We start from the raw sequence: 22,708 nt of genomic DNA, 5'->3' as shown, positions 1-22,708 counted from the left end.
ATGGTTTGAGCAGGTTAGGGTTTGATTTTTTGTTGATTCCGTTGGCTAGATTGAACATTTGAAAAATATGTACTGGAGTTTTTTGTTCCTATCGCTCACGCTACTCAGATATCATATGATGTACATTCTATATACAATTCTAGCCTCAAAATAACCCATAATTTAGAGCTTCGCAAAAGCAGTAGCCACCACATTACTCATATCGACCAAGGTACTCTTATTCCGTACCCAAGCCTCTATTCCCCTCCTCCCATTCTCAACACCCACACCACTCTGTTTCCATCCCCCGACACTCATTTCGGCGGGTGACTCGCCCCATGAATTCACCCACGTGATACCGGCCTGCAACTGATCAATTATGCGATGCGCAAGATTCAGATTGGTTGTAAACACGCCTGCTGCAAGACCCAATTCAGTCGCGTTGGCGCGACGGACGGCTTCTTCAATTGTGTCGTAGGTGAGAATAGAAAGCACCGGGCCGAAGATTTCTTCCGTGACGATCTTCATGGAATCCGTGCAGTCGGTGAAGACGGTTGGTTGGACCCAGAATCCCTTTTGGAGCTCTGCGGGCAGGTCTTTGGGTTGGCCGGGCCCACCGTACAGCAAGGTTGCTTTATCCGTCTCTATGCCGTGTCGGATGTAGTCTGTAACTTTTTGATGATGGACTCGCGAAACGAGTGGACCAAAATTGGTGGAAGGATCCATGACGGGACCGGCACGGATATATTGCATTTTTGCTAGTAGACGTTTTTCAAAGGCCGATTTCATGCTTCTGGGTACAAAGACTCGTGTACCGTTTGTGCAGACTTGGCCTGTGCTATAAAAATTGGCCATCATGGCCCCGTCAACGGCAATCTCGAGATCGGCGTCAGGTAGGATAAGAAGTGGCGATTTCCCGCCGAGTTCCATCGTGACATATTTCATGTTTCCGGCTGCTGCTCCGGCTACCTTTTTGCCTGTTGCGACTTGGCCGGTGAATGATACCTTGGCGACTGAAGGATGAGCGGTCAGGTATGCGCCCACATCGCCGGCGCCGTGGACAACATTGAAGACGCCTGGGGGGAGACCGGCTTCAGTGTAGACTTTGGCGAGGGTTTCGCCGTGGAGAGATGTGAATTCACTGGGTTTGTAGACCATTGTGTTACCGGCTGCGAGACAGGGTGCGGATTTCCAGAGAGCTCTAAAAGTGCGTTAGGCTATCTATCTCCTCAACTTCGAGAGAAATTTCTGAAGTTCGAGGGAGCTTACATCTGAATAGGATAGTTCCAAGCTCCAATACCCACACATACACCCAGAGGCGCCTTCTTAGTATACACCCACGCATCCTCCCTCAATTGAGTCGTCTCCCCATTCAACCCACCACCACCTACCAAATTCGCAAAATATTCAAGCACATCCGCACCCGTCGCGACATCTACAACACTAGTTTCCGTGAACGCTTTCCCTGTATCGTGTGTTTCGGCCGTGGCGATCTCGTCGTTTTGTTCGCGCAACAGCTGGGCCGCTTTCTGTAGGATGCGGGCGCGCTGAACGGGCGGCGTAGCGGACCATGATGGGAAAGCGCGTTCGGCAGACTGAATGGCCTTGTCGACGTCGGCGCGTGAGGCTTCGTGGATGTCTGCGATGTGTGCGCCGGTTGCAGGATCAATTGTTTGAAAGGTTTTGGAGGAGGTGGCGGGTTGGGTGTTGCCGTCGTAGTAGAGCTGCCGCGCGGAGTAGTGAACCATGTTGTCGATGAGTAGAACAATTCAGCGGGAGGACATAGAAGGAGATTCAACAAGTCAACTGTAATGTCATGGAAGTCCACAGGTGCTAGTTGGAAGAAAGAAGCTAAGGCAAGGAAGATTTTACCTCATTCCTCCTGAGGGGCCGCGGCGAGTCGTTAGCTTCTCCGGCACGTCATTGGCCACCACTGCACCCTACGTACAAATACTACTCCGTAGCCACCAGTATTGTCACAATTAGACGACCATATACTACGTAGTCAATTTAATTACTCGTCTAATCGAACATCAAACACTGTCTCACCGCCATACATCGCTACACTGTATGCGCGTACTATGCTAGCGGTTGCCTCGAATAGGAATGCCCMCCCCGACTCGCCGATAAGCGGCGCTAAGCCTCTAGCGGCATCCTTAATCGTTATCTTTTTTTGGCGATTCTCTGGCCAGAGACGTTATGTGATAAGTGAAGTCAGGAAAGAGAGATCAATGCATATCAAGCTTTTCAATCATCCAAGTGAGTGCAATTTTTGTATACTCTATGCGCTTCTCTGTATATCCACACAAGTATACCATATACATCGTAGTATGTAGATAACAATTGGCCCCATTCTCTCTATCTACTACGGAGTAGTCGCAAAATTTTTCCCCTCGGGATCCTCTTCGGTGGCTGCCGTTGACTGTGGGGGATCCTCACCGACGTCATGTCTCTGCGAATACGAACTCGGACATTTAACTCATCCCTAGGTGCGAGAAAAATTGCATGACCAGGATAGTGGCAAGGAGTTGTAGTGAGTTAAAAATTTTATATCCTCTTCAAAGGCATGCGCATTGTAGTGAGTAGTGCATCCTGAGTGGCGGCTTATCGGCTTATCGGAGCCAGTAGGAAAACATGGCGACCGGGATCCGACAGCCACAGCACACGACACTTGCATAGCGACTTACTAGTAGCACATAATACTACTGAGGGCAACGTTCGTTGTGAGACTCCGTGTAGACACTAGACAAATCCAGTTAAAATACGAGAACAGCCGGTCTGGTGGCTGAAATGAAATGAAGGACTTGAAGCTCAGTGCAGCCCCACTTGGGATCCACTGATTGCTCGAGAAATTGAGAAAAAGAGAAGGCACCAAGGAATTAAAAACCCTCTTTCTTCCTTTCCTTCTACACACTCTGTACAGCCATCTTGCTTTCTCTTTGAATCAATCATTACCATGGCGACCACTGTCCTCCTACCCCCGAGCGAGCTCGACAGCTATGACTATGTCATCGTCGGAGGAGGTACTGCTGGTTGCGTGATCGCCTCGCGCCTCGCCGAGTACCTTCCTAACAAGCGCATCCTGTTGATCGAGGCTGGTCCGAGTGATTATATGGACGACCGAGTCTTGAATCTGAAGGAATGGCTCAGCCTGTTGGGCGGCGAGCTGGACTACGACTACCCAACGACCGAGCAACCAATGGGTATGTACAGCCCTTTGAAATAAAGCAAAGCTCCGAGAACACTAACACTTCCCAGGAAATAGCCATATCAGACACTCCCGAGCCAAGGTTCTTGGCGGCTGCTCATCACACAACACTCTGATCTCCTTCCGGCCCTTTGAATATGATTTGCGTCTTTGGCAGGAATCCGGATGCACAGGCTGGACCTTTGACATGTTCACGCGCGTACTCGACAACTTGCGCAATACCGTTCAGCCAGTTCACGCTCGCCATCGTAACCAGCTCTGCAAGGACTGGGTGCAGTCTTGCTCGACCGCATTGAACATTCCCGTTATTGAAGATTTCAATAAGGAGATTCGGTCCAAGGGCCAGCTAGAGCAGGGAGTTGGCTTTTTCTCCGTCTCGTATAACCCAGATGATGGTCGTCGCAGCAGCGCTAGTGTGGCCTATATTCACCCTATTCTTCGTGGAGAGGAAAAGAGACCCAACTTGACTATCTTGACCAATGCATGGGTGTCACGTGTTAATGTGGATGGGGACACAGTCACCGGCGTGGATGTGACGGTGGAGTCCGGTAAAAAGTATTCTATACACCCCAAAATTGAGACTGTCATTTGCGCTGGTGCGGTCGACACACCACGATTGTTATTACTGTCTGGACTCGGTCCCAAAGACCAGCTATCATCTCTTGGAATTCCGGTCGTCAAGAACATTCCCGGAGTTGGCGAGAACTTGCTCGACCATCCGGAAACCATTATAATCTGGGAACTCAACCAACCTGTGCCACCTAACCAAACAACCATGGACTCGGATGCCGGAATCTTTTTGCGACGAGAGGCACCGAACGCTGCGGGAAGTGACGGAACAGCTGCCGATTTGATGATGCACTGTTATCAGATCCCTTTCTGTCTAAACACCACCCGTCTCGGCTACGATGAACCCGTAGACGCTTTTTGCATGACACCAAACATCCCGCGTCCACGGTCTCGCGGTCGTCTGTATTTGACCTCATCAGACCCCAATGTCAAGCCCGCTTTGGATTTCCGATACTTTACAGATCCAGAGGGTTATGATGCCGCAACAATAGTGGCTGGTTTCAAGGCTGCTCGTGAAGTAGCGAAACAGGCACCATTCAAGGACTGGATCAAGCGAGAAGTCGCTCCTGGACCCGACATTGATTCTGATGAAGCGCTCTCCGAGTACGGCCGTCGCGTTGCGCATACCGTGTACCACCCGGCCGGCACAACCAAGATGGGCAACATTGAGCAAGATCCACTCGCCGTCGTTGACCCTCAATTGCGAGTCCGAGGACTCAAGAAGATCCGTATTGCGGACGCCGGTGTCTTTCCTCACATGCCTACTATCAACCCTATGCTTACTGTGTTGGGTATCGGAGAGCGAGCAGCTGAGCTTATTGCTGAGGAGGCAGGCTGGAAGAGGAACCAGCCTAGGTTGTAAGCCCCCAATTAAAAGAATAAAATAATAAATGTCGCCTGCTGGTGACGGAAAATAGAGGTGGAGAGCAATGGTAGGCTCGACAGCACTACTGTTTGATACCCTTGGAGCGTTACATAGATGTTGATAACCAAGCAGTTGGAGTGTATAGGCACATATCCACCATACGAAATATAAACGAAACAAAAAACCTCAAAAGTACTAAAAAGCATTAATCTATCACTCTATTGAATGGTATCAACGATGCTATGTAAAGTAATTCCCAAACACGATAATAAACGTAAAGTAACCTGACAGCAAACATCATAAATCCGTTAATATTTACAAGAATACACCTTAGAACCCACACCAGAAAACAACCTTGGAAAGAGACAGACTACAACTCCTTCGAGTCAAACACCTTGATACCAAACTTCCACACCTGATCCACCGTCAAACTCGGCCCACTATACGAATCAACCGTCTCCCCCAAAACCACCAAATCTGCATCCGCGCCGTGATCCAGCGTACCCTTCACCTTCTCCAAACCTAACATCTTCGCCGGCGTAAACGTAACCGCATTGAGGGCCTCGGCGGTAGTCGCATTCGTCCAGCGTCGGAAATTGTTCACGCACTCAATCAACGTCGCCGAACTACCTGCAATCTTATCCGATCCTTCGAGCGTGAGCCGAACACCCTTCTTGATGATCCGGTCCCCGTTCGTCCAGTCATACACACCATCCGGCAACCCGCACAGCCGCATCGCGTCAGTGACCAGAATGAGTCCCTCGCTATGCGCGTTGTACGCAATCTTGATAGATGTAGGATGCAAATGAATCCCATCCGCAATGACTCCGAAATACGGCTTCGGTAAATCGCTTTGTCCCAACAAACCAAACACGCCGGGGTTGCGGTGGTAGAAGGGCCGCATGGCGTTGAATAAGTGTGTGATCATCATTGCGCCTTGCCCGACGGCACTCATGGCTTGTTCGTAGGTTGCGTCAGAGTGGCCGATTGAGTAGATGATGCCGCGCGAGACGAGGTCGGGGATGTGCTGGATCATGGTGCCGACTTCGGGGGCAGCGGTGATCATTTTGATTGCTGGTCTGGTGGTAGTTGTGGAGACATTATGATGGCGGTGGCCGTTGACGAGGCCGTTTGCGCGGATGCCTTTTTGCAAGGATTTGGCGATAGGAGTTGCGGGTGTGGGTGTCACGGCGTCTTCGTCTGCGATCTCATCCGCAGTGTTTTGGGCAATGTCGGGAATGTTTTCAAGTCCGTAGCAATTGATTATGTCCTGAAAGCCCTGAGTCGAAGCAAGTAGAACCTCAGGCTTGTGGATCCCGTTTCGCGAGGGATTAATAAAGGGACCCTCGACATGCGCGCCCAAAGACTCAGCGCCATCTTCTGGATTCCGTTTCCCCGTCGGCGCAAGCGATGGGAGAACCTGCTTATAATTTTCTGCTGTCGTACTCACCGTAGTCGGCAGGAAAGACGTTACACCAGTCTTGATCAAACCTCTATTCGACTCGATGAACCCTGCATCGTATTCCTCTTTTGTAGCTTGAGGAACGGAGTAATCGAATCCCTGGGCACCGTTGAGTTGTACATCGATGAAACCCGGTGCCAGAATGCGGCCCTTGAGATCAATGACTTGATCAGGCGAAAGTTGGAGTTCGTAAAAGGCTTCTTGGTCCTTGAGGATTTTGCCGGTTAACGAATCGATCCATAGGTCTTGTTCGATGAGATGGTTGGATTTGAGGATGCGGCAGTTCGTGAATTTGGTGATGCGCGGAGGCGAGCTTGGTTGGCGCGAGGGCATGATGTCACTTCTTGACTTTCGATATATACTCGAAAATTTCGGGATAAGTATATTTTGTCGTGTAGTTAATATTCGATCCAGCTATGCGCACTGGATAGAAAAGAAAAAGAAAGAGGAAACGAAAAATTGCCGAAGGCAAGTAACGATATAGATATGAACGATTCCGGACCAGGACAGGCACCGTACCGTATCTACGTACCTATCTAGTCCGAAGTAACTATGTAAACGCAAAAACAAATAGCTACTCCGCACGATGGGACATGGAAAGACTCCGGAACACGGTTGGCTGGATCTTTAGTCATATTCTAGTAGAATCCGTAAGGTAGTCGTTATCGTACATAGCCGTCCATTCATATTTGCTGGGCTGAGGCTGTTACCGTGCTACGTCGACATTTGCCAGATACTACCGTCCAATTTCGATATTGTAAGTACGCGTATGACGATACTGTAAGATTGCCACGAGGTGGTGTGACCGCTGACGGCGGCGTACGGAATGTCGGCGTCTCGCCGTTTACGCCGGATACGCCGTGAAGGATGCTCTCGGCAAGCCGTGATCAATTACCCATCAGCCATTTCTATCAGAATCAGGCTTTGTCGAACTGAGTATTTATTTAAACATGCAATGGGAAAATCCAATGCGGTCAGTTTGGTGTGGAATACCTGAAGGATGATGATAAGGATTCTCGTATTGGTAATACCAATACAGAACCTGTATGTATGTGTAATACGTCTCGGTAATCAACTTCCTACATCTCTCCGTCGGAGTCACCCCATACAAAAAATCTATCCCTCTCAAAATATATCAGACATAAATATTCTCACGTAATATCAGATTGCGATCGCCAATAAAGTCAGCACAAAAATTCATCAAGCAAATGCACCATTACTCCATAATGTCGAGAGTCAATCACACATACAAATTTCCAACATGGATGCGATAGCGACTGCGGCGGGGCAGAATGCAACCGTATCTTTTATCGTGGTTTTGTGCCATGTAACGCTTCCAGGTGGCTGGTCCTGGGCAGTGGTTACGTACTCAACGAAAATCAATGTCAATTATCGCTAATGAATTGGTATTTTGAATTCTTTGTATATTCATGCGTCTGATAAGTTGGACAAATATTTCTAGAAATATAACAAAAGATGATATCGGGCCTATTACATAGTACACCGAAATGTCGGGGTGCTCATTTGGCTTCTTTGTATGTACGTGATATCGGATCACCGGCGTAATGGGTCAACGTTAACTGTAACCCGCTCCACCACTACCACAAACCATTAATCAAACGTGACGAATAGAATTTTAAAAAAATGGGTATCTGATGGAAATGAGAGGCAGCTTGACAGCCCTATTGACGCATTATATCAAAAAGGCTACGCTAACCCACTTGCGGACCCAGCCTAGCCGTTTGCGTGTATGATTGCCGCTTTCGGTAATTTTGTAGATTGACTTTTGACGACGAATTCCAGATCGTATGATATCTCGCTGTAATTCAGTATTCAGAGTGTAGTTCAGCCTCAAAATTAGAAATGTGAATGCACCCGGTCGACACGTGTTGCTCAGCAAGAACTTCTAGAGTCTGGACGTGTCAAGCATTCCTGAGACACCAAGAATGCAGGATCGAGCGCAATCACAAGGCAGATCATCTCACTGCATGCTGGGAAAAACAATAATTGCTTTTTCGCTCGTTGCACAAGTTTCAAAAAATTACAAAACAGTTACCCAATCATTTGTCGTCCTTGGCTCGTGGAACTCGACGTTTTGATCGTTTTGATAATCCCCGCAATTAAATCTATCGAACGATCTGCATTTCCACCTTCGATTTCCGTCCATTGCTTCCATCCATGCCAATTCTACACAGCCTTTGTCTTACTTTAAACCCACCTCGTCATACATATCGTACCCATGCAATACGAAGTACACTTGGCACAGGAAGCTGAAGAATGGATGCAGGAGCCAAGTACCCTGGCTGTAATTACTTGTTTTACTTCCAGACCTCCTAACTAATCCGGCCTGATTTTAATTCGGGTTGTTCGGATCAATTGCATTGTCGACTAGTGCTCGTGACTGAGCTATATGCAGGTCTTTTGTCTCGGTCCACTGCATTTCGATCCCTTTTGTACTCTCTGCGCACCACCTGTGTCGTGCGGCGCTGAAATTTTATTTTAATTTTTTTCTCGCTTGCATGTTGATATTCCTTCACGGCCGATTACCTTGAACATAACTTGTATTGTCCCATATCATCATAGAAGAACTTATTGATAGAGCTACTCCCACGAAAATTGCTGCACAATATCCCCGACCAGCTAATCCAGTCATAATGACTTCCGAGGATGAAAAGGAGTACTCCAAGCCCATCCACGACAATGGCGACAAAAACATCACCGCCAAAGAACCCGAATCTCAACAACTAGCACAGACCCAACAACGTCAACCAGCCGGCGAAGATGTCGTGCCCTCCGTCGAAGGCAAACCATGGATGTACAAACCCCTCAAACTCGGGCGATGGACATTCCCCTGGTATGCTTCACCCGAAACCCAACTACTCATGGTCTCCCTTGTCTGCTTCCTATGCCCTGGGATGTTCAACGCCGTCAGCGGCCTCGGCGGTGGCGGACAAGTCAATTTCCGTGATGTGAATAACGCAAACACCGCGTTATACAGTACCTTTTCTGTGGTTGGCTTTTTCGCGGGGTCAATCGCAAACAAAATCGGACTCAAATTGACCCTCTCCTTCGGCGGGKTTGGGTATTTCCTGTACGTGGCGTCGTTGCTGTCGTATAATCATAACCAGAATGTTGGGTTCTTGGTCTTTGCGGGTGCGTTGTTGGGTGCTTGTGCGGGTTTGTTGTGGTGTGCCCAAGGAGCGATTATGATGAGTTATCCGTTGGAGAGCCAGAAGGGTTCATTTATTGCTTTCTTCTGGATTGTTTTTAACCTCGGTGGAGTTATTGGAAGTTTGGTATGTGCCTAGTCATTTGACATATGGGAAGCCACCGCTGACGATAGAAAGGTTCCCCTGGGCCAAAACATACACTCAACAGCCGGCGAAGTCAACGATGGCACATACATTGCCTTCATGATCCTCATGGCCATCGGCTTCGTGCTCGCCTGGGGCCTGTCAGACTCCAAATACATCAAACGCAAAGACGGCTCTAGAGTCATCGCCATCAAACAACCTACCTGGAAGACCGAGATCATGGGTCTGTTCGAGACTCTTCGCCACGACCACTACATCATTCTGCTGTTCCCTATGTTTCTGGCCAGTAACTGGTTCACCGCATATCAGTTCAACGCCGTGAATGGCTCTTACTTTAATATCCGCACTCGCTCTTTGAACAGTTTGCTTTACTGGCTCAGTCAGATGATCGGCGCCTTTGTGTTTGGGCAATTGCTCGACCTCAAGTTCTTGTCGCGCACAATGCGCGCAAAGTTGAATCTGGGATTGTTGTTTGCGCTTACGATGGGTATTTGGGGTGGAGGGTATGCTTTTCAGAGAACGTATGATCGGCAGTCTGTCAAGCCAGATATGGACTGGAGTTCGCCGGGTTACGTTGGTCCTATGTTTTTGTATATGTTTTACGGGTTTTATGATGCCTCGTTTCAGACGTGCACATACTGGTATGTCTCACCAGTCCTTGGATGGGTATAGCGTTAACTTTGATCAGGTTCATGGGCTCCTTGAGTAACAACAGTCGCAAACTTGCCAACTTCGCAGGGTTCTACAAGGGCATCCAATCCGTCGGACAGGCAGTTACTTGGCGGTAAGTCTCAAATACCCTTGATATGTTTGCCTTTGCTGATCATTTATCAGCATGGATGCGTTGGACACATCCTTCATGCGCGAATTCGCCGCGTGCTGGGGCATTCTCGCTGGATCTCTCGTGATCGCGTCCCCCGTGGTCTTTTTCCGAATCAAGGATCATACAGATGTTGAGGAAGATCTCAAATTCTCAGACGAGACCCTTAACGAAGTTGCTCCTGATCACGTTGTGGAAGAGAAGTAATCTCCTTCACCAGACTGGTTGGTACCAGTTTGATTGACGCGAGAATCTTCCGGTGTTGTTTTTGATATACATTTTTTGTCATGGCATGCTATCATTCGTTGATGCCATATCTCATGTTTGATTATTTTTAGCATTGCTCTGCATTGTGATCCGTTCGCTACCTTTGTGTTTGATGGGAGATTTTTGATTTTTATGTTTTTATACCCTCATAGTGTATCTAGGAACACAACAACCATCCCTTGGATATATCCGAATCAAATGCTGAACATATACGCACCAATCTTGCAGTCTCTAAATTACAGCGATGCCTTGATTATTCCTTGCTCTGACTGCACCTCCTTCTGCGCACGCTCTCTCAAAAACCGTCTCAATATCTTCCCACTGGGATTCTTTGGCAACGCCTCGGCAAACACCAAACCACCAGTTATCCTCTTGTGCTGGGAGAGTTTCGCATTCACTTCTTCGACTATCCGGTCCGCCGTCGATTTGGTTGCTGCAACCCCCTCTTTGAGTACAATATACGCTCGAGGATGTTCTTGTCCATTGATTGTAACGCCCACAACAGCTGCGTCGGCGACTCCCTCACTCTCGAGACAGACACCATCTAGTTCTGCAGGTGCTACTTGCATGCCCTTCACTTTGATGAGTTCTTTCAACCGCCCACTAATGAAGAATTTGTTCTCCTCGTCGTAATAACCAATATCACCCGTTCGTAGCCATCCGTCTGGTGTCAAAGTCTCGGCAGTTGCTTTGGGGTTTCTCCAGTATCCTTTCATTACTTGTGGTCCTCGCACCCAGAGCTCACCGTCTTGGTTTGGTCCCAACTCTTTGGCCTCAGATGTATTAGAAGATGGTCCACTTGAAAACTCGTCCGGTAAGGACATAATTTTCGCTTCAGAGTTGGCATTGGGCCAGCCTACGCTGTGGCTTTTGCTGATTTTGCCTGGCTCCCAGGCTAGGCATGCGCATGTGCATCTTCCATTGTCAGTTTTTCGCAATTCACAGAACGCACAAAGTTACATACTCGGTCATCCCCCATCCCTGCTTAATATTGACTACACCCTTCGGCCACAGATTCTCAACTTCTTCCGATACCTCTCGACTCAACGGCGCAGCTCCGGATCCAATAAATCGCACAGAAGAAAGATCGTACTTCTTGGTCTCCGGTCGCTTAGCAAGCATGACCACAACCGGCGGTACGAGAATCAAATGCGAGATGCGATACTTTTCAACATTCCGCAAAACCGTCTCGAAATCGAATTTCTCCATGATATAAACGGGCGTGCGACGGTATTGTGCCACCCCCAACATTAACATTTGACCCATTGCGTGATATAAGGGCAGGAAACAGAGCCATTGCTCTTTACTTCGGTGTTTTAGCTCGTAATCCACATCTTGGCTCATGTGGTTGTGGTACTGTAAGACGTTTGCGACGTAGTTGCCGTGTGTGATTTCGACACCTTTGCTGAGACCGGTGGTGCCTGAGGAGTAGTTTAATGCCATGGTAGTATCTCGAGCTTCGTTGGGGCCCATCAAGGGATCCCATACAAATTTTCCACCTTCTGCTTCTGATACGATCAATGAACTCCAATGACGACAGCCAAGGTCTCCATCTTGTGGCTGAACCTTTGTGAAATCATTAAGATCGAAGTGGCGATCGTCAAGTACGAACGTTCGCTTCTCATGACCCCTTCCCACTTTCCTCGCGGCCTCTAGACATGTCTTCATCGCATCACCGTCTTGACTTATGACAAACCTCGGATCTGAATCTCTGATTTGATGTGCCAATTCCAGCGCCGAATATGTTGGATTGCAGCCACTGAATATACCACCAGCCATTATCACGCCCATGAATACCACTGGGTAGAAAAGATTGTTTGTGCCGAAGACAACCACCCTATCGCCTTTGTTCAGGCCGGCTCTTTGCAAACCGGCAGCGAATCGTTGACTCCATAGTCGAAATGTGTGGCGAGTGAGATTTCGCGTTTCGGGATTGGCATGATCGAGGAGATATGGCTTGTCGTCTGGGAGAACGTCTGCTGGATCCCCGAAAATCAGGGTGGGAAAGCTGTGTTGCGGAATGTCGATTGTGTATAGCGATTTGATTACCATTTTGCTGCTGCAAACTGCAAGAATGAGTCCAAGAGAGACTAAATCTTTATGTAGTCTAGAATGAGACGTGATTGTAACAGAGAAGAATTCTGAGGAGAAATTGATCAAAGAAAGCCAAAGAAAGAAGTCCGATCGGTAAAGATTAGTCTAACTACTAAAAGCAAAGCAAACAGCCACGAATAGATTTCTTTTTCCGCGCCGATAGTCTGGCCAATATTTTCTTTTTCTCGATCATTATTGCTTAAATTCTTTGTGTTATTGCCGGGCATCCAGTAGTAACCCCGATAAGGTGATCTGCGGTGCGGAGAATGAATGCGGGGGAGCTCCCAGGGACCGCCAACTATTACTTTTGGCGTCAATAGTTACTCTTTCGTCCAATAATATCTGTATTAGAAAGGCAAATTCCATGATTCAAGGCGGGGTGAATGCAATAGTGTCGGGTATGCCGTATGGTTACCGAGGACGTCGGTTATTAGAGCATACAATTCAATGGGGGTAATAGAGTCATATTCATCTAATATACTGAGCACTGAACAGAAGTTCTTGGTTTGGTGTATTGTAATATCCATGGACGTCACTTCTTGCATGGATGTCGGTACAAAGCCAATTCTGAATATTGTCCTGTCAGGGCTTTTGGCGATTTGCCCTGACCTACGTGTATGTTGCAGTCGCCAATTTCTCAGGGCTATGGTTCTTGGATATCTGTTTGAGGATTAATATAGGACCTTGAATATTTACCCCACTAAATTCGTGCTACTTGAGCATCTTACCTGGTTATAACTATCCTTATTCCCAGATCATCCAAAATGTGTATACGTATGGTTAGCACTAGGAGTCATAATAGCCCCGATTGATGTAACAGCCGTAGCTGAGAGTTTGAGCGCGGAAATATATGTAGAGTATCCGATTTTCCCAATCGCCCACGTTTTGAACAATCATTCTTTGCCTGAACAGAAGAATTCTTCTGACCCCAGGCTCTGGCTAATCAGGTAGGCCGTCTACTTAATCACTATCTCTCGTTTTTTGCATGCCTATCGAACCTATCTACCATTCAGAACTGGCCATAAACAGCAAATCAAGTCTAACAATATAATACCTCCTAATTCACTAACGATTACCGCAACAGAGGTTCGACAACTTTACAGCAATCCAACACTGACTGCAGTTCTTTTCGTGCAGTCAATACTGACTTTGATCGAAAAGGACAACTAAGCTGGTATGAAGCTGAGGGTTCTATCTCAGTTGCACCGCATGCAGATGTCTTAGAGACAGCTCAGAGACTGGATGATGAATTATCCCAGGGCAGGACTCGAGGTCCGCTTCACGGGATCCTTTTGATTTTCAAGGTACGACATTATTGGTACATGTATTCATGGGTGACTATACAGACGATATCAGTGTATGTTACGGGTGGAATCAGGCAAGGTGACCGGCCTGTGAGCTATTCAGTAAGCAATCCGTCACAGCACTCAAGTATTCAGTACATTGACTAATGCTGGTTCAGAAACCTGGGGGGGGGGCTCATCCGGTAGCTAAGCAATTGGTGTCTCTACGGGCTTTGCCATTGTAACACGTGGCATCGAGACAGTTAGCTCGCTTGTTACGCCTCCAGCTCGAGCAGCTTTGTACGCTATGAAGCCCACTATTGGATTATTCCAGTGGATGGCATTGTTCCGGTCGCCACAAGTCTTGACTCTGTGGGTGATATGGCGCGTTTGCTGCAAGACCTTGCATTGGTATCGCGCTTATCACAAAGTCTTCTGATCGTCCACCTTGTGAATATTCAGATTTCATACCCGGAAAATGGGACGACATCCGCCTTGGATTTTTGGATGAGTATCTCTAGAGATTAAGAGACTCTCTATGTGAGCCCAAAAATGAAGCTTGGCAGTCAGGTGGTAAATTGAGTCGAAGCCAGCCGTTCCCCTTCCATGTTGCTGGTACTTACTTTATCTAGACCGTAGAGTAACACGACACCATGAGAACACTTCGAGAATCTGGTGCTCACATTGAATACCAGGTGAATATTCCTCGGGGTGAAATGTTGGCCCAGTTTAGCTAAGGTCATGCGTGTAAGTGTTCTGCTTTTTCAGATTGATTGTGAGTGAAGGCATGGCTGACTATTAAACGAACACGAATTCCMCCCCGCCATTAACGAATATCTTTTAACAGAGTTCGTAGCCTCGAGGCATTAGTGCGATGGAATAAAGAACATGCGAGCCTTGAAGTCTCCGAAGGTAAGACATCTGCCTTTTTTCTCTTCCTCCTCCATTCATCTCAATTGGCATAACGGAGGCATATCTAACGGCCAGTATAGAGTTCCCATCACAAAGAAATCTAGAGAACTCCTTGAATGGCACTTCTACGTCTGCGGAAAACGAGCAGATTCTTGGAGACACGCGAGGAGTCGCCGGGACTAACGGCATCGACAGAGTCCTTTACCAGCACATTCTTGACGCCATTGGATCCTGACTGACAACCCATTCACCAGCTTGGCGTCTGCTGGTGGTCAGCCCTGTTCTATGTTCTTTTCAATAAGCATTGTGTAGCTTCTAATCGCATAAAATGTAAGGTACCCAATAGGCACGATGCCTTTAGGGATCTTGGGACTCAACGGACGGGCGTTCGGCATGAGCTTCGTTGCCAAAGCTCATCAAGAAGCTAAGCTCTCCTGTATCATAAGCGCATGACATGGCACTTTCCAGCGTCAGGCATCATCGGAGCTGAGCGAAGATACAAAGCTGTCAATCTCGGCGTAGACATACGTCATGAACTATATAGAGATTGCTCTGCCCTAGAAACTACCAATTTTAGGAGATCTTGTAAATTGAATTCTCCAAGCACTTTGGGGTCTTTTCAACGTCATGACAACTAATATCCAATTTCAGGAACTATCAACATATCAAGCACAACATGTCACTAACAACTTAGTACCTTATCTAATATTGCAAAAAATCAAGAAGAGAAATACGACATGATAATCGTCAGCCTAGTAAATTACAAACCTAATCTACAAACACCTTCCTCCGATGATCGCTGCTATCCACTATATTGAAGTTCACTCAAACGATAATTGATCCTAGTCCACATAGCACTAAGCTAACCATGCTCGTTGTACGAACACGGGGAGAAACTTGATAATGAGAATAGTATGCCAAAGTATGTATTCACATGTGAAAATTGACGTCATACATAAACCGGGTTCGTAGCTTAATGTTGGTCGCTATAACTATCCCAAAGTAGTAAGAGAAACTTAGGCTGGATTTAGGGGGGTTGACATGTGAAAGTGACAACTAACGTCGAATGTCACGAGTCATCTCCATAGCGTACGTACGTACATGTATGTAGTTACATAAGTAGCTCAAATGATGTTCCAGTCCTTAACCCCACAGAATTAAAAAAAAAAAAAAAGCCTTCTACTTAGTACGTACGTGCTTACTTCATACCAAGACATGATCAGCATGTGAAAAAGTCTACCTTTTTTTCTTCCAAAAGCCTCATATAAACTAAAACCGAGCCCCGACCCACCAATATCTGGAATCGTGGATCCATATTATAAATAGGAATGCATACAGCATTCAATGTTACCTCGTATCAGCTAATAAGACTGCGTACGTACGTAACATAGATAGTATCATATCGGCATGCCGATCTACCTAGGTATCTATGCCGAGGTTTCTGGCTTTCTCCTTAGACTATGGATTTGATGCATGCCAGGGGATCCATAAATGAAAATCAAGCGTAGCAGCTGAGTTTCTGATGTTGTAAGTAATACAAAGGCCATACCGGTACGTCTGCACTCTTGTATGGTTGGAATGTTCATGATCCGGGTCTTGACTCAGATCCATAAACATAACCAAGTACGAAATCCGTTTCGGCAGTCCCTGATCCCCTTTCAGGACATCTCCCGCACATTCCTCATCTCGGTCATCGGGCTTCGGTCTTCACGGGATGGATGACCGACCCCTTTTAACTCGCCGGATCGCACCAGTAGAATCATGGAGACGGACTTAGTCTTACGTGCGTATGATAAAGGTACGCTCTCCACAACTTGACTACTTACGTGGTAAGTTTAATTGTTTGTGGGGTTTGAGTTTCATGCTTCTAGATTTAGCTGATCAGGTGAAGGTGAAGAAGCATGTGATTCCTCCGACTTTGTGGGGATGCTACGCCCGTACGTAGGATGTACGGATCAAGTTAGTTTGCTCCGGGCACACAGATCAGGAAGATCAACAATCAAAATTCATTAAATTGTGGGTTGAAAAAATCGGATCATCACAATGGTAAGAAGCAATATGTACAATGAAAGAAAATATCAAGTCCATCATATCCTTTGCGCCAAAACTTGCCGGATTTTTGTAACGTGCCTGTCCCATGTCCTGTATCAACCCAAACGAAATCAAAAAAAAACGAAATCAAAAAAAAAAGTTTAATACATTCTCGTAATAGAATGTGAAAGTAGGAAAAATGCATATTCAAATAAGCACGTATGTAATTCATAACTCATGCATATAGTCATTTCAAGATCCGTCTCATAATTTCAAGGATAGACCCATGTCAGGATCGACATCCCCGGAGAAGCCGTCGTTCCGCTTGGTGTAATCGTAATTAAACAAATTATTAATGTTGCCATCATGAGTGAAATCAGGGAGGTAGTCAAAATCGGGCTTGGCTTGAGGCTGTTTCTCGAGCTGGGTATGGTTGTTGGTGTTGACGTTACTGTTGAAGGTGAATGCCATTATGCCGTCTTCGGCGCCGAATAGGTCGGCGCCGCCATCTTCGAAATTGAGGAGAGCATCGAAGTCGTTTTGAGTGACTTCGGCGTCGTTGGCCAGGTCAATGAAGTCGTTGAGACTCATGTCGGGCTGAGCTTTGAACAGGTTCGGGTTGAGGTTTTGGGTACTTCCGTTTTCGCTGCTGTTGGAGTGTGGCGGCGTCGCGACATCGAACGGATTCAAGGTTGTGCTGTGCGTCGTTTCAGCTGGGATAAAGCCAACGGATGGTGCGTTGAAGCTCGAAGAATAAGTAAGATCGGGCACTTTCTGGGTCGCCAAAGACTCTGGGGGTGGCGTCAACGCTGCTGGACGGATAGTCTCGGTAGGAGCAGCTGGTTCATGCTCATCTAGATCGGAAAGATTAAGCGAGATGCCAGCCTTTCGGATAGCGGCTTCCAAGAATGAAGTGGCAAAGTCGGCAGATGCGTAGATCTCACGCAGCCGCTGCAAAATTCGCATACATCGGTAGAACCGCTGTAGACTAACCATACGCACGTTGGCATCGTTGGATTTGACGTCCAGTAAATGAATAATGACCGCAGGCAAAAGCACAGTAACCCCGGCAGTTGGAAGGTAACGCGTAAGATCGAGCTGGTGAAGGCGCTGTGCGGTGTTGGTAATCTCGATTGCTGCGTAACGCACTTTGCTGCGAGAAACTTCTTGTAAAGCAGCCTCGACAGCTGGTGAAGGCATTGCGGGAAGCACTTGTGGTCGGTGCAGAGCACTAGATGTCGTGAGGTAAATCATCCGGAGTAAAGAGCGATGCACTTGCAACGATGATTCGGCAGATGAAAGAGAGCTAACGCCTTCAAGCGGTGTGTATTGAATCTCAGAAGGCAAATTTGCTTGCCATTGTTCCAGCTCCTCGTCGCACTTTTGGACTTGAATGGTGCCGGCTTCCGACTTCTTCGGCACAAGCATCATCGTGGTTTCAGTCGTACCTCCGAACCGGTGGCTGAGAACGGAGTACTGGGCGGATAGAACGTGGCTCACGCAAAGACAAAGCTTGGCCTTTTCAACGAACATCATGGCCAAATGTCGTTGATATTCGGTATTCGTGAGGAGTTCGCACTCGCCAAGCATATTCAAGACCTCGGGAGGAAACTTCTTGAACTCAAAGTCGTCCAGCGTCAACATGGGCACGTCGCAGTCGTCGTCCTTGACCCTCATCGGCCGGCGCATACCCAACGCAATAAGTCGATCTCGCGTATACGTGCTCCACCAAATTCGTTTCCATAGCTGTTTTCGTCGTGGTCCCATGCCCGAGTTGCTGGGGTCCCGGTGAAGACCTATCGTATGGGCAAGAGACAAACTCACACCCATCCAGTGCCAAGTGTCCTTTTGATCGTCTGGTGTTTCGTACCAATAGGTCATGAGCAGGAGGGATTGAACTAAAGAGATGCGATCCACTTCATAGTCAAAGTCATACAATAACTAGCCCAGTCAGTATCTGAATTACAATCACGGCATGCAATCAACCTACTCTTGCTCTTTGAAAGAATACTTTCCGGGCTGACTTTCGATTATTATACCCAGCATTGCGCAGGGCTCCCATGTCCACAAAAGCGGTACCAGCAAACATCACGGCCTGGAACAAAAGCAAGCTTACGTGATGGGTTCCGTCGTTGCGGGCGAGAATTTGAAGAAATTCTTCCAAATCGAGCAGAGGCATGTATGGGTGAACATAGTGGATATAAGCTTTGAGTAATTCATCTCGCAGAGCTCTGTCCGGAATGGTCAAGGCACCCTTTGCCTGCAAGTAATTAAGATCTTCGGCCTGTAAACGCTGTGGAAGGCGTCTAATGTAGTTTGGCAGTTGATTTGTTTGTCCTGAAGGAGTGAGTAAATGTTGGATGGCATCGGCAACATTCGGCCCTATATTAGCTGCAATCGACATTGACTGAGAATAGCTCGAATGCCTTTCTGGGATTTCGTTATCAAGGTGCGAACCTTGTGATTGATCTGTAAGCGTGTTAGTGGATTACCACAGAAGATTGGAGGAAAGTACTAACAAATGAAATGTGGCATGTGCTGCCCTTGATCCAATTCAATGGATTCTTGGAATGGCGATAAGGAATCGTCCTGCGTTGTAAGACCATCTAGACCTAGCTGGTCGAACGCATCTGTGCCATGACTTGAAGTTCGTCGTTTCGCCACATCTTCAGACAGCTCAGTGGGGGAGTCTGGTGTTGTCTTACTGACTTCGGCATCGACACGAAATTTCCTGATTGGTCAGTAAAGGGCATGATCTGGTCAATTCAAAAGGCGACTCACTTTCTCCTGCGACTTTCCGTGACAACGCATTCCATTTGATCCAAACGGCAGTTGGTACARGGCGAGCCGTTTTCAACGACATCACAACGGACTTTGCGTGCACGACAGCAACAGCAAGCACGGGACGCTCTTCGCTTAATCGGTCGATTGGCTGCAGACAGACCGGCGGCTGAGGCCTTTCGCTTGTTCTGCGACGACGCCGTCTCCGGAGGCGGAGAGGAAGTGGTAGAAGCCATATTGAGCGAGCACTGGGAAGGTGTGACGACAGAGCGGAGAGTGATTGGAGGGTTTCAACAGCGTTCACATCAATGCAAACCAATTCCACTCGCACAATGACTGACACAAGCTGGGGTAAGGAAGGGCTTCAGAAGAAGAAGAGAAGAGTGGAAAAGAAATGAAAACCGGGGGCGGGGCCAGCGACTTTTTAGTACTTTTGATCCCGAGTCTCATCCAGAAACGAAGAGGATCCCTCCCCCCATGTGCCTTCTCCAGCATGAGCCATAAGCTGACTAGCGCAATGCTATGTCAAAACGTCCCACCCCAAGCCACAGGGAATGACCCAAAGCGAATTGGCAAGGGCTCGCGCATGATTGCACGAATCTGGTGGTGTTTTTGCCTCCCCCGGACCACAAGTGGGCTTTGACACGACGGACGGATGGGTAGTTGGGACAAGTTGCCAATTTGGTCAAGGTGTCTCGGGGGTGGGGAGGAAGCGATTACGTCGATTACGTCGTGCGTTTGGTACTTGGTACTCAGTACTTGGTATTACCTGCGGACGGCAAGCACGGCGCTGACTACGGACAAGATCCGCCGACCCAATCCGGTCTAGTCGCCTACTACATGCAAATACAGAGCGTTAAATTCCGCACTTCGCGCTTGGCCTGCTGTTTGTGGACTAGTGTGTATGCCTGTATTACTGGTATCCTAGTACCTATCCTATGCAGTGGTAAATACTGGTCTGCGATCGAGGTGTGGTTTCAACTTGTATATGCCAGTTGCATTTCAGATTGTTGGGGAGACGTTCACATGCGGCATATGTACGCCAATCAATCATTGCCATACTACGTATATGCTCCGGTCTGGCTATGATTGGTCCATATATTCTCATCAGCTCGTACGTATGGAGATGATACACACTCCAACGGAGAACGGAGTGCGCACACACTAACAACTCTAGCAGAATTGGGATGCGAGGTCTAGAGGAATCTGATCTCCGTAGCCCCAACGATCGTTTCTTTCTTTGAACACCGGCCAATTTTGCGAACTCCAGTGGGAGCCACTTGGACAGACAAAGCCGACCACTTGATTCGATGTTCATTGTCTTTACGCTCCACAGTTGCAGTTCAACACAATACTATGTCGGCCCCAGGGTCACAGATCCTATCGCTGTCAGGTCGCTGTCGTGTGCTGCAGATGCAACGCCGAGAATTAGAAGCCGTTTAGAACGGTTCTAGAGGAAGGCGTTCTGTCGCATCGATCGATCCTTCGAAAATCGTTGTACCGTGATAGTAATCCTTTCCCGCGGCTTCTGACGGTATTACTCACAGTATTGCTACCCCGGGCACGGATGCTCAAGTCGGCACGAAAGCCGGGCTAGCCCCACTCTGGCCACGCCGATAAAGGTCAAGGCAAAACGGGACGATTTACCGGATTAGGATTAGTCTACACTTTTTTCACTTCGACAATCCTGCTCCGCACGACTCTTAGGCAGATGACAGTCTACGTATTTTGACAAGGAGTTCGACGTCTTTGTTCGTCTTGCTCACCTATCGACTGAGTAGCAGACGTGTCCAGAGGAAGTGAAACTGGCGAGCGCTGCTGTGTGCACATACAGTTTTGTCTCTCGCAAAAATACTCGCACCAAACAGATCTTCCCCACCAAGACCTGATCACCATGTCCAATCACGACAGCATATTTGCAATCAATTACTATGTAATGCCCTCAAAGCTATACGTAATTGAGTTACGGACTACGTACGTATAATTATGGGGTAACCCGCCAAAAAAAACTGAAGCATAAACCCCCTTCAAATTTCAAGTACATACTACATAGTAATACCAACCAATTAAACTTCAAGTGTGATCATCCGAATATCGGATATATGTCGAAACAGGGATAGTGGGATACTCAAAAAAACATGAACAACGTTCTGGGTCCCAGGGGAAAAGCCCTCGTGACCGATTAAGACTTTTTCTAACTCAAGCGGTCTCTTTGATTTCGTCATTTGCGTAAATTTTTGGGGAAAGCAAGATTGATTCATATCACGCGCGCATCTCAACATCCTCAGATCTCTGAACGTACCTGTGTAACGGCGTTTTAACCTTGATATGTAGTAGATTTGGATCTCAATCCTGTGTGTTGAAACACGTGGGGAATAGTGTGCATTTTCATAGCGGGGCGAGTCATACAGCTTGTAATTTGTACTATCGGATGGCTGTAATTTGACACATGTCCATTGGTCAATACCGCTTCCGGTAATGTAAATACCAGGCATCGTATCCGAGGGATCCCGGACCGAGTCGCGGCCTGTATTTTTCAGTCTACTCCAAGCTTGATGCAACAGGCAATGTTCTTTGTACTCTAGCTTTGCCATAAATTCCGGGGAAGCAACACACGTATGGAGTAAATGCTTTCACACAAATTCGTTTTTAACTCGGTAATTGGCTCCTATAGCCCTCCCAAGCAGTGTACGGAAATATAAGCTTGGTCAAAATTCCCCGGTTTTTCCCTTAACCCTGTCCGCAAACCTTGTACCTATCTCCGTATCACTGTAGGAGTCTAGACACTCGGAAACATATCCGTGCATAATGCTAGTACATTTAATCAATAGAGCTAGACTTCTAGATGTAGTTAAATGGCTCACTCATTATCAATCACATTGTTAATGCATCTAGACGATCATATACTTCCACCGGAATCGGCATCAATATAAGCCTATTTCTCGAAAACGAAAAGTAAATCGTCGAATCGATGATCACTGATCCAACAATGAATACTGAAAACTCAACAAGTTAATTTCATTCCTCGAAGCCCAGCGTCTAGATTGTAATCATACCACGGAGCTCCGGAGCAGACCATTGCTCTAAACCAGCCTTCTTTCCGAGTCCCGGACTTGGTTTCG

The 22,708-nt window shown here is 47.4% G+C and overlaps 6 protein-coding genes across 6 annotated transcripts; 2 read left to right on the top strand and 4 right to left on the bottom strand.

The window, feature by feature from the left end:
- Positions 1–162: 162 nt before the first annotated feature.
- On the bottom strand, positions 163–1,727 carry BHQ10_004507 (uncharacterized protein; the record flags this gene model as incomplete). Its single annotated transcript, XM_040876880.1, has 2 exons — positions 163–1,180; positions 1,249–1,727. 2 exons carry the CDS (start codon positions 1,725–1,727, stop codon positions 163–165), a joined length of 1,497 nt encoding a protein of 498 aa, XP_040733011.1.
- A 1,208-nt stretch (positions 1,728–2,935) lies between these two features.
- On the top strand, positions 2,936–4,619 carry BHQ10_004506 (uncharacterized protein; the record flags this gene model as incomplete). The annotated part of the gene is made up of 2 exons (XM_040876879.1): positions 2,936–3,182; positions 3,238–4,619. The coding sequence occupies 2 exons, from the start codon at positions 2,936–2,938 to the stop codon at positions 4,617–4,619; spliced, it is 1,629 nt and encodes a 542-aa protein (XP_040733010.1).
- A 373-nt stretch (positions 4,620–4,992) lies between these two features.
- On the bottom strand, positions 4,993–6,417 carry BHQ10_004505 (uncharacterized protein; the record flags this gene model as incomplete). The annotated part of the gene is made up of 1 exon (XM_040876878.1): positions 4,993–6,417. One exon carries the CDS (start codon positions 6,415–6,417, stop codon positions 4,993–4,995), a length of 1,425 nt encoding a protein of 474 aa, XP_040733009.1.
- A 2,321-nt stretch (positions 6,418–8,738) lies between these two features.
- On the top strand, positions 8,739–10,425 carry BHQ10_004504 (uncharacterized protein; the record flags this gene model as incomplete). Its single annotated transcript, XM_040876877.1, has 4 exons — positions 8,739–9,380; positions 9,432–10,039; positions 10,087–10,182; positions 10,233–10,425. The coding sequence occupies 4 exons, from the start codon at positions 8,739–8,741 to the stop codon at positions 10,423–10,425; spliced, it is 1,539 nt and encodes a 512-aa protein (XP_040733008.1).
- A 296-nt stretch (positions 10,426–10,721) lies between these two features.
- Positions 10,722–12,537, bottom strand: BHQ10_004503 (uncharacterized protein; the record flags this gene model as incomplete). The annotated part of the gene is made up of 2 exons (XM_040876876.1): positions 10,722–11,400; positions 11,450–12,537. 2 exons carry the CDS (start codon positions 12,535–12,537, stop codon positions 10,722–10,724), a joined length of 1,767 nt encoding a protein of 588 aa, XP_040733007.1.
- A 4,532-nt stretch (positions 12,538–17,069) lies between these two features.
- On the bottom strand, positions 17,070–19,822 carry BHQ10_004502 (uncharacterized protein; the record flags this gene model as incomplete). Its single annotated transcript, XM_040876875.1, has 4 exons — positions 17,070–18,746; positions 18,796–19,274; positions 19,325–19,536; positions 19,587–19,822. 4 exons carry the CDS (start codon positions 19,820–19,822, stop codon positions 17,070–17,072), a joined length of 2,604 nt encoding a protein of 867 aa, XP_040733006.1.
- Between the last annotated feature and the right edge of the window lie 2,886 nt (positions 19,823–22,708).

Source organism: Talaromyces amestolkiae (genome assembly GCF_001896365.1).
Source record: "Talaromyces amestolkiae strain CIB chromosome Unknown scaffold7.1, whole genome shotgun sequence".
Lineage (NCBI taxonomy): Eukaryota > Fungi > Ascomycota > Eurotiomycetes > Eurotiales > Trichocomaceae > Talaromyces > Talaromyces amestolkiae.
Note: the sequence above shows the minus strand (reverse complement) of the source record. Positions and strands in the feature narration are given on the sequence as shown.